At 36.6% G+C, this 13141-nt stretch overlaps 5 protein-coding genes and 1 long non-coding RNA gene across 7 annotated transcripts; 2 read left to right on the forward strand and 4 right to left on the reverse strand.

Moving 5' to 3' along the window:
• Window positions 1-4245: 4245 nt before the first annotated feature.
• Window positions 4246-5406, reverse strand: LOC110851359 (N-alpha-acetyltransferase 20). Its single transcript, XM_022099101.2, has 4 exons — window positions 5091-5406; window positions 4885-5014; window positions 4658-4794; window positions 4246-4420 (listed from the first exon to the last, which is right to left on the reverse strand). Exons 1-4 carry the CDS (start codon window positions 5257-5259, stop codon window positions 4335-4337), a joined length of 522 nt encoding a protein of 173 aa, XP_021954793.1. The 5' UTR covers window positions 5260-5406; the 3' UTR covers window positions 4246-4334.
• Window positions 5407-5477: 71 nt separating this feature from the next.
• LOC110851357 (50S ribosomal protein L21, mitochondrial) lies at window positions 5478-7312 on the forward strand. The gene is made up of 4 exons (XM_022099098.2): window positions 5478-6126; window positions 6195-6352; window positions 6427-6583; window positions 6664-7312. The coding sequence occupies exons 1-4, from the start codon at window positions 5694-5696 to the stop codon at window positions 6795-6797; spliced, it is 882 nt and encodes a 293-aa protein (XP_021954790.1). The 5' UTR covers window positions 5478-5693; the 3' UTR covers window positions 6798-7312.
• LOC110851361 lies at window positions 7010-7954 on the reverse strand. The gene is made up of 3 exons (XR_002548044.2): window positions 7804-7954; window positions 7402-7472; window positions 7010-7311 (listed from the first exon to the last, which is right to left on the reverse strand). It is a non-coding gene; the product is annotated as an uncharacterized LOC110851361 (long non-coding RNA).
• A 45-nt stretch (window positions 7955-7999) lies between these two features.
• LOC110851360 (ubiquitin-fold modifier 1) lies at window positions 8000-10300 on the forward strand. 2 transcript variants are annotated; one of them, XM_022099102.2, is made up of 4 exons: window positions 8000-8153; window positions 8230-8289; window positions 9800-9930; window positions 10027-10300. In XM_022099102.2, exons 1-4 carry the CDS (start codon window positions 8149-8151, stop codon window positions 10092-10094), a joined length of 264 nt encoding a protein of 87 aa, XP_021954794.1. In that variant the 5' UTR covers window positions 8000-8148; the 3' UTR covers window positions 10095-10300. The 2 variants fall into 2 exon arrangements, 1 of the variants encoding a protein (XP_021954794.1); XR_004835129.1 differs by having other exon boundaries at window positions 8074-8153; window positions 8446-9930; window positions 10027-10038.
• LOC110851358 (vacuolar protein-sorting-associated protein 36) lies at window positions 10128-11550 on the reverse strand. The gene is made up of 4 exons (XM_022099100.2): window positions 11212-11550; window positions 10960-11124; window positions 10672-10887; window positions 10128-10591 (listed from the first exon to the last, which is right to left on the reverse strand). Exons 1-4 carry the CDS (start codon window positions 11410-11412, stop codon window positions 10415-10417), a joined length of 759 nt encoding a protein of 252 aa, XP_021954792.1. The 5' UTR covers window positions 11413-11550; the 3' UTR covers window positions 10128-10414.
• A 118-nt stretch (window positions 11551-11668) lies between these two features.
• On the reverse strand, window positions 11669-13076 carry LOC110851328 (probable U3 small nucleolar RNA-associated protein 11). The gene is made up of 5 exons (XM_022099065.2): window positions 12862-13076; window positions 12691-12752; window positions 12504-12606; window positions 11972-12412; window positions 11669-11903 (listed from the first exon to the last, which is right to left on the reverse strand). Exons 1-5 carry the CDS (start codon window positions 12919-12921, stop codon window positions 11814-11816), a joined length of 756 nt encoding a protein of 251 aa, XP_021954757.1. The 5' UTR covers window positions 12922-13076; the 3' UTR covers window positions 11669-11813.
• Window positions 13077-13141: the final 65 nt, after the last annotated feature.

Consider the following 13141-nt stretch of genomic DNA (forward strand, 5'->3'; position numbering starts at 1 on the left):
TAAAAGTGTTATGCAGCAATTAACACTGATATGCAGATGGTTTTATACATATCTTATACGTAAAATCATTTTTAAGAACTCAAACACGATCAATCCTTTACCAAATAAAAGTTTTAAAAAAATCACAAGAATCCTTGTTTTGACATTGGAATTAGTTCCGGTCGGAATTAGAAATTGTGCTTGGCTGATGAGCTTTACGTATTCATGCTTTTGACGAAAGAAAATAAGAATTGAAGAATATATTGTGGGCCGTGTTTGTGGAGATTCAGTCGACTAGTCAAATTGTACCCTTTGCTTCGCATTCTTCACTTTATTGCGGCGTGAAAGCCATTCGCATTCACTACAAATCCAACAAATGTAAACGTCAACAATGCGATTCAATGCACAATACCGAAGCTTCCAGTAAATAATGTATTGTCCATTGAATTCTCGAGCCGAAGGGGTATTTAGCAGCTTGGCATCCTCCTGACCACGGACGGCCATGGGACGTGTCTGTCTGTCTATATAACAAATCTTGGTCAACACAGGGAGTTAATTTCTGTGGGAGCTATTGTTGTGTGTAGGAGAGCAGGAGCAGAAGATTAGTTTATGACGCGTACTTAATTTTTGAACGATGAGATGAATGAATCCTAGAAATACTGTTATAAAACTGTTTCATAGCATCCTTACCTGAGAGTTAGGCAACAATTAGGCAAGGATTAGTCTCAATTTTCAAATACTTCTCTCGTAATTTGCAAACAGATCATCTGATGACAATGTGCAAACTTGACTTGTTAACAACCAAAGTTCTCCTATTTCAGATATCATCTCATAATACGTATCTCACATTACAGGAATGGTATAAATAAGCTCACTCGGATTTTCTGAAATAAAAACCAACGTTAACATTCTTTCATCTTGTCGGTGCTGCAGGTCTGGTTAAAGTCCAATGCTCATCACTTTCCATTCAAAACCTCTGATGCTTTTCTTTTATTCAACAGAATGACTAATGGCCAAGCAAGTGGAGAAGGAAGATTCTCCAGAAGGAGGCAAAGCCACCTTCTTCTTCTGCTTGATTCTGATTCTGGGGAACTAATCTGAAACGCTAAGGAGCATACCAAAGCTAATCCTAAGTGAGGCAGGTAGAGGGTTATGTTTGCAGGCGGATGGATGAGAGATTGAGATTCTAAGGCGTAGGTATATACTTTTCTATTTCTGTTTTCCGTCGACGACACAAGTTATCTGTTCGCAGACTGGAGACTGCTCATCAATTCCCCCACCACAGAATAAAGCGATGCTCTCTTATTATTAACTATTGTGTCGAACTGTATTATTGCCCAGGTACTAATTTCAATTAAATCTTGGAGTCTGACTCAATCAACCCTTTCTGATCTATCAACAATAGCCCTTCTCCTCAACGTACATGCATTTGCTTCTATTTCATTGCACCATTGAATTCTACGATTCGGAAATGTACCAAAATAGTAATAAAGGTCTTCTAACAACTGTATTTTCCCTTCCATCGAAATGCACCAAATTATGATAGCAATTGCTGGTTTAGATTCTTAAAATGAGGTTGTAATGAAAAGTATTCCCAAAAATAAACGGCGTAAAATTCCTTTCACTTTCAGGCCTGATTAGAATATATTGAATTGTAGGTTCAACTGCGTTTTAGCATTCCATTTAAAAATGACCAAAAGATGAAATTTAACTTGTCATGTAAATTTTTGTACGTTAAGATTTGTATGGATGTTTCTACATACGTCGGTCATTTATTCAATTGGCAGAGAAATTTATCACCCAAGGTTTTCCACGAAACATTTATCTGTCAAGTCCTTCTGTGTACATGGGAAATGTATCGAAGCGAAAATCATGTTTCTTGACATGCAAACTACTCTGCCAAGTAGCAAAAGCAAAGTAAGCCAAGGGAGGCGGAGAGAGAAATACTTTGGTGACATTGACATTACATACGGTAGGAAACCACCAGCAGATATCGCATCAATACTGACAAACTGCCATGTTTATTACCCGCAAGAAAAGCATGCATGACCAACTTGGTTCTATTATAAACTAATTGCTAACTATCTATCTTGCGGAAACCTTGCATAATACTGTACGCGTTGTGACCAGAATGAAATAATTTTGACTGAACGCATGAAATCCCAAAGTCACAACATTCATTGGAATGGTCAAATGGTCACCCCACACAGTTCCCACAGGCGCTTGTGTCCAAGACATTCCGTCAGTCAATCTAGCTCTCATGCTTAATTGGACTTGAGGGGTGTATTCATAGCGTCGCTTATGTATTTGTGGTTGTCTGGATATGGAGTTAATATTTATCTTGGTTAATAAGAGAAGAAGACTTTTGACATGAGCGATAGACAATGGCTCAAAACCAAATGAACTTTAGTATTGACAGGAAGACGAGGATGATGTATTAGTATTATTACATATATGGAACATACTCATGGACTTGTGGCTTTTGTGCCGTGATCGGGGCTTAAAGGATAAAGAAAATCCGACGACGGGCTACTGACTGACGGACGTCATCCTATATTGCATGTGTCCATCCAAATGAATATCTGTAAGTGATGAAGTTGAACAACATTCACGAAGGACTACTGGAAATAGAAGAGCCTGAAGGAGAGGAATAAGAATTCAATAATTATGTTCTAATAAAACAGCATTAACTGTAATTGTGAGGAAGCTTGATGAAGTTTGGTTTAGTGGATGGATGGATAGTTACAGATGGGCCGTAGCTATTCGAAATATTCAAAGAAACGATCTCGTCTTCGTCTTGTATGAAGATGATCGTCACGTCATAATAAGAATCTTGCGGAGAAAGGTATACCACAACTTTTATTTTTATAATGCATGTTTCATGTATTGAAATCTGTCAGGTTTGGTATGCAATGGATGCAGTGTAAATCAATGTAGGAGAAGAATGGATTTGAGAAAGTGTGATGATAAAATCCCAATCCCATGATGAGATGTAGATTAGTTAACTCGTAGCAGGGCGGTATGAGCTGCTTGGTGGCATAATAAGGAAGCTGCTATGCTGCTGAGTGATGAGGAGATAAGATGTGTGAAAGATAATTAATTGCATTTTGACTGGACTGAAGATTCATTAGTCGTCTCATCATCAAGGGAACACAATGCCATGAAAGCATCCCGAGGCACAGGGCCCACAACACCAACCGAGAAGGCAAGAAGCAACCCTTTTCTGCATCTTGTCTTCCTGTCTGGAGCCATTAATCCAAAGGGCTCCTAATTCTTTAATTCCGTCTCTTGCTTTAGTTAGTCGCTCTTATTGTTATGCAGTTTGGTTTACAAGAAAGACTTTGTGGGATGATGGTTAACAAAGTGTCAAGGGATGACCAAGAAGTGAATCTTATTAATTTTGTGGTGGAACGATGATCTTTTCGTAAATTGTTTATATATGTATTTTTGTACTTATCCAGCACAAAGTGAGACATCGACTCGAGAACAAAGTTGAAAAATCGATCAAAGTGCTGAAAGAATGTGGAATTATCCCAAAATATTATAAAACCATGAAAAATGCCACCATAATCATTCCATCAAACATCTCATGGTGGTTTAAACAAGCAGTAGCTGGCCACAAAATTGTTGGAAGAGATTGACGTAAACTGTCTGGTTGAGAATTATGAGAAAGTCGAGACGAGTGGATTTCAAATTTTGACGAGATGTGATTTACCGTACCTTCCCCAACTCAGCTTAGGTTGTCTTAACTTGATGTTGGAATTTCGGCAAATGTTAAGTCAACAAACAAACAGGATTTATTGCTAGGAGGAAGTTATGAACATTGCATTGCCAGCTTGGGAAAACGTGAGCATTGGATCATTACAGGGAAGAAGTATACTACTCATCTGTCGCACTACTAGTACAACCCTGTAGCGATGTTTTAGACCTTCGCATTGTTAAATTTTCCACCTTTGTGCACTTGAAGTATTGGATCCTCTAATCTCGGAAGTGATCACAGGACCCACACCTATCAATTTACTGCTCCTTTACACTTATCGGCACCCCTTTGAACAACGGAGAAACCAAGTTGATTGCAGGTTCAGACAGATACAGATACAAGAATTTGCTGCCTCAGTCAAAACATTGAGTACTGAGATTTAAGCAACTATTGGCTATAAATCTTACATATTAATTGTGCAAAACCTTTTACAATATTCAACTGGGTGGGCTTGACTAATAGATGTTACAAGGCCACGAAATAATGCAGTTGCTGCACCTACTATATATGCATCCACATGTTAAAATGATAAAATTGTATTACAAATTCAGTTATACAAATGACTTGATGCAATGTAATTTAAAAAATCTAAAGGCTATTCGATGTCCTCCGGTCGGACAGGTTGCTTTAACGGTATAACAGATGTCTTCTCCACATCACGAGATAGAGCTTTTCGCATATCTGCAATTAAACAAAACACATACCTTAGTAAACCTCATTACTCCATTGTCGTCTTATTATCTTGGAAAATAAAATAAAAATGTACTGGGAGGTCTCACGCCAAAATAATTTATAATTTTTTGAAATAGATTTGTCAATTGAAAAATAAGAACGCGTCATTTCTTAAGGTTATGTGAAAAATCTCATGGTTTTCGAGAGCTACACATTTTGGCGTAAATACCCCTGAATTTTACTTACCATATGCATCCTCATCTGGTTCTCCAGAGTAATAATCTAACACCGTTCGATAAACTATATACCCTAGGCTTTTGTAAAAATTAATCGCAGCTGTGTTGGACTTGCGAACAAAGAGATCCACGAAATAGCATTCCTTCCTAATAATATCAATTTACAAAAATCGTATTAATGATTTAATAACACAAAATGGTCTTGATATCTTTGTATGATAATAAAATTATCCTCACTGTTCGGAAACTTCTTCCAAATACTTCATCAATTTAGCAGCGACTCCTCCATGTCGATACGCCGGGCAGACACTCACCGCGGTCACGTGACCATGCCAGTTCTCTCCAGTGCCCTCTGCTTTCCCCATAACTGAAATTAATCCAACCAGGTTATTTAATTATGAAATCCATCATGAACAACTATATACATTTATTTATTCACTTACTATATCCCACAATTTTCCCGTCCATGTCCTCCGCTTTCAAAAAATACTCTGGCCATTTCGCCATATAGCTCATATAAAATGAAATTCCATACGTTTCCGTGAACGCATCCACATTCACTTCATTAAACCGCAACAAATCCGAACAAATGAAGGGTTTGTAGCTCACCATTTTTGAAACAATAACCTATTCAGAAGTGAACTACCTTCACCTCCCTCCTCGAAATGATGATAAAGGCCAAAATTTATTTTTTAATGGAAATTTCAAAATTTTAACAAAAAACAAGACAGCAGCACGACCAACTTGGAAAATTGTATTTTTAGTTTACGAACGAGTAGCCAGCCGCGTCGAGCCCAATGCCCCAAAATCTAACAAGGCTGTTTCAACACTTTCAACCCTTCTTCTTTCAGAGGTTTCACATGGATGGGATCTCTGATTTTGATTTTTGATTTGCAAAACTTTGGAACTTGGAACTTGTTTTAAATTTTTGAACATTCTTGTCTTGTCATTATTTGTATCTGGAATTTTGTGGTGATTATAAAACACGGCTACACCTAGCCGTGTGGGTTTATAAAGTTTAAAGTTTGACGCTTGTCGGTAAAACAATGCTTCGGTCCAGTTTAAGTTTATTGAAACAAAAGGGACTTTTGGAGTGTTTTTCTAACCTAAACGTGGGGCCCATTTGTAGTCGATTTGTTCATGGTGGGGGTGGTGGTGGTGGAATTTTTAGCAGTTGGGGAAATGCTGATTATAATAGAACGGGTGGTCGTTTTAATTATGAAGGGAGGACCGGCCTTCAGGTTCAGCAGGTTCGACATGGTCACAAGTATGTCGTACAGGACTTAAGTGTCCTCTGGTATCGGAGACGACGTAAGGCGATGCAACAACGGCTGAAAGTGCTCAACCCCTCCTCTCCAGTTATCGAACATCAAGATCCACTCCCCCAAACGAATGAAGGAAGATATCCACCTAATTTATTTCCAGAAGAAGGGATGGAGCAAGTTAAAGATTATGCCAAGGAGGAGGAAGAAAAGAGAGGTATTTGCGATAATACTCCGAGACGAATCAAAATTTGTTGTAATAAATATTGTTTTTCATCATTGTAGGAGTAGTTGCGGAAATCAATCGACAAATGGAACAGAAACAAAGACTTTTCGCCATCATCAACATTAAAGGAAAACAATTTAAAGTTACGCCGGAAGACATTATCATTATTCAAGGCTACTGGGCTCCCGATATTGGGGATAGATTGCGTTTACATAAAGTATGAAGCATTACGATGTATGCAAAGTATGATGGATGATTGTGCATTTCACGTATCGTTTCTTGAATTTTCAGGTGCTGCTATTAGGTGGGAGTGATTTTACATTGCTAGGTCGACCTATATTAGATAACAGCTTGTTTCGAGTGGAGGGAACCGTAATTGAGAAGAAACTCTCCTATACAAAGCTACATTTTAGGCTCAAGAAGCGAAAAAATTTTAGAAGACTTAAATGTATGTTGATTTGTAATAGTAAATGTAGGTATATGAATGAACTACTAGATTATTAATACATCCTATTACTGGTTTTACAGTCAGCAGGGACCCTTACACAATGCTCCGCATCAACATGGTCGAACTAATATATCCAATCTCCTCTCTTACTGAAGTCGTTGAAAAAGAACCAGAAATTGTAGAAGGACGATTCAACATTGCCATGCAGGAGTGACAGCCTAATAATTTATTTGTATAACTGATAGATAATGATTTTTGTTTGCGTGAATGTTATGCAAAAAATTGGATGATATCCGAGGTTGTTTTTGCATAAACTAAGTCATTTATTAGAATACCTAGTGGACTGTAAACTTTTCAACAAATTTTGGAAATGAGAATTGTTATTAACAAAAAAATGATACCAAATTTGGTTGCCAAATTATTTAGTTTTAAAAAGCTCCGTAGATAAATTATGCATCGTATAAAGATATAAATACTACTCATTAGGTTTACATCGCAAATTCAAGGAAATAGTAAAACTCGGTAATTAATGAGATTAAGTATAACATAGGAAACAGAAATAAGGGCAAAATGCAGATAATATGTAGATAGACGACCACGGTCATCGTCCTATGTAATCTGAAATACGATTTCTTCATTGGTCCACAGATGTTCAACAACCCTCACGGTAGGAAGTGTGAGGGTTGCTGATTTCATTTTGCATTTTCCTCCCGACTTTCGTCTTTCGTCTAGAAACAAAATTGGTTATACGTGTTGCAGGATAAGTTACAAAGTATTTGAAATTATCAACTTCAAGTTGTAATCATGAAATAACTCACCAAAAATCATCCTTCTTTAGTCTTTGTACAATTCCGTTATTTGACGTGGATGATTGTTCTACAAAAAAGACCTAGAACCAATAATTGTTTTTATTAATTTTCACAAATCGTACGAGCTACCAGTAACGTTGAATTCTAAAATTAGAAAAGGAAGTCAATTATGACTAATAGAACTGCTTACAAAACAAATGAGCAGAACTGCTTCTCTCTTTTCTTTATTACTCAAATGCGTAATAAATGAATTCGAGCAGCAAGAATTTGCCTGTGAACCTCGAATGGAATTTGCATAATTTACATATATAAAGTTAAGGGCCGAAAAAATTAATTCAAACTCTTCAAAAACAAAAGCCCTACATTATGAATATAGCACGATGAACATTTTTATAAAACCGTATTAATTACCTAAATTTCTCAGAAATGCGGCCCTCCTCCAATCCTGCTTTTATTTCCGGTATCAATGTGCAATGCTGCCACTTCTGATCGAGGGATCTACTAATTCAAATGTGAACGTGAGCAAAGAAACGTGGACGACTCGATGCTTGGCAAAAGCATAACTTGATTGTGAATAAGGCTGTTCAGTATCAACTTGCCCATCGTGGTGGTTCCTCACTAAAAGAAACGTTCAACTATTTCACTTTCTACTTTCCATCTGGCACTGGTACTCGGTGATTGACTTGATTTCCGAGTTTGGAACCTTACGACAAACGTATTTTTATAAGACCCTAAAAGAGTCAAAAGAAATCTGATATGGCGTAAGTCACTGTTACATATATATCGAGTAAGTAAGATTTTAACCAAACTTTAACAATTTTAACTGCTTTATTTTAGATCGAATAAAGTAACGTTCAAAATCGTGCTAACTTCGGATCCCAAACTTCCGTTTAAAGTGTGAGTCATTTTTTTTGCTACTGCATAATTTCTTTTTAACGGATTGAGGGCATATGTTTAAACTCTAAGTTAGGAAAAATTCAAAATTAAAGTTTGTGTTACACATATTTAGTCGGATAATAATTTAGACTGTCGTTATTCTGCTCTGAATATAAGGTAATACAAACGTGGTGACTTTATTGAATCAAGAATATCTGGCTGACACATTTCTACACTGATGAAAACGATTTAACAACAAGAACGAAGTTAACAAATTTAGAAACATGGAGAGATTTGGAAAGCCAACACAGGCATTACATGCAAAATCCCAATTGGAGTCAGCCTTGAGTCAAATGTACCATTTCGCCGGAACTACTCTGCCCTCAGCTATGTCGGAATCGTTTTGGTGTGAAGGGACAATAAAAAAAGCTGTCGATCAAGCCCTATTTTGCCAAGATTGCGCTTCAAAAATACCCCAAGATTTGCTGGATTCTCAGTTGGCTGTCCTGATGAAGAAGAAACCAGGATTCTCATTTGGAGTAGAATTGACGACTGATCTATTTAAAAATGGGTTGGAACAGCTCTACATAAACTTCGCTCAAAATAGTCTGACCCCACCAGACACCCTGAAAAAGGTCAATGACGTATTTGAGGCGCGTGTTGGATTGACGACGCTCCTAACTTTCCAGGAAAAGACGGGGGATTTGTTTGAGCAGTACGAAGAAATCTCAAATTTTCTCAACATGTGTCCTTCTGAAACTGTGATGCAAGTGGAGGCTCAGCTAATTGCGGAGAAATTGGAGAATTTAGAAGATAAAGAGAAACTTGTAACCAAAATACGATCTCTACTTGATGCAGGATATAAGTATCGTTGCATTGTTTTGTATCTATTGGGATGGGGAGATTGCACATTTAAAGACAGCATTGTTGAAACAATAAGGAAGGAACTAGACGAATTTGACTTAAATTTTAAGCCTCTACCTATTCCTCAAATGATGGAATTTAATGAAAACAACGACAAAGGTAATCCAGCACCAAGGGACAACGTCATAGTCACACTATTCTTCAACACGGATGCCACCAAGTTCTGCAAAGCCATTGTTGCTACAGCGTCATCCGAAGAAGATAACTTATTAAAAATCTTTGTCCAATTTGTCAATCAAATTTCTGGAAATGCTTCATTTGTGGAGCAGAATTCTACACAGTATGAATGGGAAATTGATGTCTACGGAGTGAATTTTATGAGCATTCGAGATTTGATTAAAGATTTTAGAAAGAAAGAAACATCTCGTGGGATGATAACAAATGCAATCACCGCCCATTTGACTAGTTTAGCTGTTTGCAATAGTTTATTTTGGGAAGATTTATTGTTACCTTAAAGGAACTACAGGTTGTATACACATAAATAGCGTCCTTAAAGAAAGCAGTGGATCAGTTTATATTACACATTGTACCTGTTACTTAGAATATTGTTTGTATATAGAGTAGCAATTTATGCAATATTTATATATTTCGGTTTCTTTGAGTACAGACTTAGTGTACCGGAAAACACCCCTTTCACGGCAGTTCTAAAGTTTGCTGCAGAAGAATTTAAGGTCCCTCCAGCAACTTCAGCAATTATCACTGATGATGGAATCGGTATTAATCCCCAGCAAACGGCGGGTAATTAATAATTAAACGAATGCATATAATTAATAACCTTGCGTAACATTATAATTAAATTCACTAAATCTAAATTTTTGTATGTTCTGACAATAGGTAACGTGTTTTTAAAGCACGGGTCTGAACTGCGCCTGATACCCAGAGACCGAGTGGGTTCAGTATGACAATTTGTATGAAATTGATGCAACATTGTAAAGGAAAAATTGGAATAATTCGTTTATACGCTGAAATAATTCCTCATTATATCGTGCTACATTATAATGAAATATAATAATACATGATCATTATACCGTAATATACATATATTGTATTATTTGCAAACTATATGATTTTTATAACCTATCGGTAATAAAACTTTTAAAACGTCAAATTAAAATCATGCGATACTTAACTATTTAGATTAAAACGAAATAAAATAATATTTTATGCATGCATTGTCCTGTGTGAAGTTAATATAAGTGTCAAGATAAGATCACGAATGTCCTCACGTAGGAAAACCCTCCAGAATATAGTTAGGATAAAACCTTAACCCTTCAATGGATTCATCACGGCATAGTTTTCCACAATTTTCGGATAGTATCAAACTTTGTTTGGCGAGGATAAAGGGAATTCCTGCTATGCGGGCGTGTTCTTCTGGAGTTAAGGATAAATACTGTTCGACCTGCAAAATTTAAATCCCAAATGACAATGAAGTATTGCAAATGACTACGCATACATATCATTATATTAATTTCAACTTACTAATGAGACGGTGACTGCAATGCACGTATCGTCATCGAAAGATTCATGCTGTAACACTTTCACTTTAGTATCAAATTCTCTAAGTTGTAAAGGTAATTTTAGTTTGTCCAGCATTAGGCAGGCATTCATCAAATCCTCTGGAGAGACGAGTTCCACCCCACGAGCACGATTTAGTCGACAATATGCTTCGACCATGCTCATCATTCCTCCAGACTCCTAAAATTGTGATGCATTAAGATAAATCATCTGCCATAATAATTGTATTTAAAGTTGCTTTCCCTGACTCACTTTCACTTGTCCTTCTAGCGCTTTGGATATTTCTACAGCTAAATTTTTATAGTAAACGTGACCAGATCCGAATTTGGCCTTGGTAACTGGATCTTTTATACCTAAGCTGAGCAATTGTTGTCGAAATATAACCGTCTCATCGTCCGTTATACTTCCTTGTTTTTCCTAGTAATATGAGCAAACAATATTTTGTCATGTTTACAATATTGACTGTTAGTTTATGCAAATTTCTTTAAACTTGTAGAAACAAACCTTTAATTTATTTGAGATTGTGGTAACTAATTTGACCATAGGCTTTGCCATGTCAATGAGGGAATTTAGGTCTTGAAAGGCTTCGGATATATTTTTCTCAGTATCTCTCGCCTGTTTTTCCAGTTGGCGTTCAATACCAACAATCCCAGCACGGAATTGCTTTCCCCCACCGGATGTGGAGGAGGGTGGTGGACGTGACATAATAGTTCTTATTAATTGTTGTGAACAATTTATGTAGTGGTAAACATTGGCAAGAATTAGGGTGTTGTTTAACAAAAATATGGCCGGAATATGAAGATTACAGGTGTTGCTAAACTTGAAACCAACATTTGCCGCTTGTTCGGGTATGGATTATGTTATGTAACACGTTTCAGGTTTATTTTATGAAAGTTTCAAAAAACGGATGCACACGCTAATTTGAATGCAACGGAATCAGTATTATGACTCGTCATCATCATTAACTCAATTGTCAAACTTATTTCATTTTATGAGATTGAATCAATACCGAAAATATGGACATGTACGTATAAATAATAAAATAAAAAATATCATAACTAACAACTTGTAGTCGCTTTGGTCCTGATCCTGATAAAACGGTGCCATTATTTGCATCTTTCTTGTTTAAATAGGTAGATTGGTGCAGCATCCTTAGTTTCTGGAGCAATGCGTTCTTTAACAGTTCGTTTCTTATTCTATAAAAATAAGATAGAAATTAGTACAAATCAAAGGGGAATGTCGAGTGAAAGCTATTTATATTTACTTGCAACGTTTTCTTGATTTCCATTTTCTTTTCCAAAGTAATAAGTTTCTGCTGTCGTTCCATTCGCCTTTGCAATTCTTTATAACCTTTCCCCCTGAGTTTACTGCAGGCTTCGATAGTTGCAGGATCTTTGACATTTAGCAGAGTTTTCGTCAGATCTGCTGTTCGAGGTCGGTTGTAACGTCGAGAAAGAAGGGAGGCAGGAGTGTCTAATCGCTTTGCTAGATTGAATCGTTTCAACTCTTTTTCGTCGTCGACAAAAAATGTGTGTTTATTTGAGGGGGCCTCCTCCAACCTCTGCAAGGTTTCGTTTAGTCGGGCCACCTTTCGCGTTTCCATTACGTGTCTTGCCGCAATGTAACGTTTGTCCTGTGTTTGCATCAATTTTATCTGTTCATCGGTCAGTTCCACGGTCTTTGCTTTGTCGAGATGAATACCATCCTGTTGTTCATAAATGATTTTTTAAATTAAGATTTTAAAATTTAAAACTAATGATTGAAATTGAAATACTTTGAAATGAACTATTAGGTACCTTCACTTCAGCATTGATCATGTGATAGTAAAACTCATCTGGATTACGATCCAACGCTTTCTTTTGTAAATATTGTAACTGTATCTTTTTTGCATTGTAGTCGCTGATATTGAAAGTTTGGTATTAGTTTCAAATTCATAAATAGCTTTAGATAAGTAGTCATAATATTTAATTTATTTCTACTCACTCAGCCCGTTCCTTGTAGTCCTTCTTCTTTTCCAAATGTCCAAGATGTTGTCTGGCATTGGGCTGAAAGTTACAAAACCATTATTATTTACAACTAATTAAATGAAACTATTAAAATTAGTAAAGCAGCGTTGACTGCTATAGTTCAGTTAATAATAACAATAATTCGTACCTGGTGTCTCTCCTTGTGAGATTTTTGAAAAGACTTTGATGCATTTTTGAAAGACGACATTTTTAAAATGAATCAAAGTTAAACAAAGTTCAAAAATTAAACTAGGTATTTAAATTTTATAGGATTTTAATTACTAAAGAAAGATTAAAGAGTAGTCAATTGGAAACAAATATGAGTTGCACGTGGATTTTGAGCCGACTTTCCGCCCGTCTCACATTCCCAAATTCACAACAGGGCAACAAAACTCTGCCTCTGCTCTGGTCGAGATTTCAGTTCGCCG

The sequence above is a fragment of the Folsomia candida genome, unplaced genomic scaffold (genome assembly GCF_002217175.1).
Source record: "Folsomia candida strain VU population unplaced genomic scaffold, ASM221717v1 Fcan01_Sc006, whole genome shotgun sequence".
Lineage (NCBI taxonomy): Eukaryota > Metazoa > Arthropoda > Collembola > Entomobryomorpha > Isotomidae > Folsomia > Folsomia candida.

Excerpts from the sequence above, each read along its gene's own strand:
- LOC110851359 (XM_022099101.2), bottom strand. The coding sequence starts at position 5,259 with ATGGTGAGCTACAAACCCTTCATTTGTTCGGATTTGTTGCGGTTTAAT. Across the intron at positions 5,015-5,090 it reads CGGGAAAATTGTGGGATATA|TTATGGGGAAAGCAGAGGGC; the intron begins GTAAGTGAATAA and ends GATTAATTTCAG. Across the intron at positions 4,421-4,657 it reads ACCAGATGAGGATGCATATG|ATATGCGAAAAGCTCTATCT; the intron begins GTAAGTAAAATT and ends GTTTAATTGCAG.
- LOC110851357 (XM_022099098.2), top strand. The coding sequence starts at position 5,694 with ATGCTTCGGTCCAGTTTAAGTTTATTGAAACAAAAGGGACTTTTGGAG. Across the intron at positions 6,127-6,194 it reads GGAGGAGGAAGAAAAGAGAG|GAGTAGTTGCGGAAATCAAT; the intron begins GTATTTGCGATA and ends TCATCATTGTAG. Across the intron at positions 6,584-6,663 it reads AAATTTTAGAAGACTTAAAT|TCAGCAGGGACCCTTACACA; the intron begins GTATGTTGATTT and ends CTGGTTTTACAG.
- LOC110851360 (XM_022099102.2), top strand. Across the intron at positions 8,290-9,799 it reads CCCAAACTTCCGTTTAAAGT|ACTTAGTGTACCGGAAAACA; the intron begins GTGAGTCATTTT and ends CTTTGAGTACAG. Across the intron at positions 9,931-10,026 it reads TAATCCCCAGCAAACGGCGG|GTAACGTGTTTTTAAAGCAC; the intron begins GTAATTAATAAT and ends TTCTGACAATAG.
- LOC110851358 (XM_022099100.2), bottom strand. The coding sequence starts at position 11,412 with ATGTCACGTCCACCACCCTCCTCCACATCCGGTGGGGGAAAGCAATTC. Across the intron at positions 10,888-10,959 it reads CGCTAGAAGGACAAGTGAAA|GAGTCTGGAGGAATGATGAG; the intron begins GTGAGTCAGGGA and ends TCACAATTTTAG. Across the intron at positions 10,592-10,671 it reads TTGCAGTCACCGTCTCATTA|GTCGAACAGTATTTATCCTT; the intron begins GTAAGTTGAAAT and ends TAAATTTTGCAG.
- LOC110851328 (XM_022099065.2), bottom strand. The coding sequence starts at position 12,921 with ATGTCGTCTTTCAAAAATGCATCAAAGTCTTTTCAAAAATCTCACAAG. Across the intron at positions 12,607-12,690 it reads GACTACAAGGAACGGGCTGA|CGACTACAATGCAAAAAAGA; the intron begins GTGAGTAGAAAT and ends TTTCAATATCAG. Across the intron at positions 11,904-11,971 it reads AAATCAAGAAAACGTTGCAA|AATAAGAAACGAACTGTTAA; the intron begins GTAAATATAAAT and ends TTATTTTTATAG.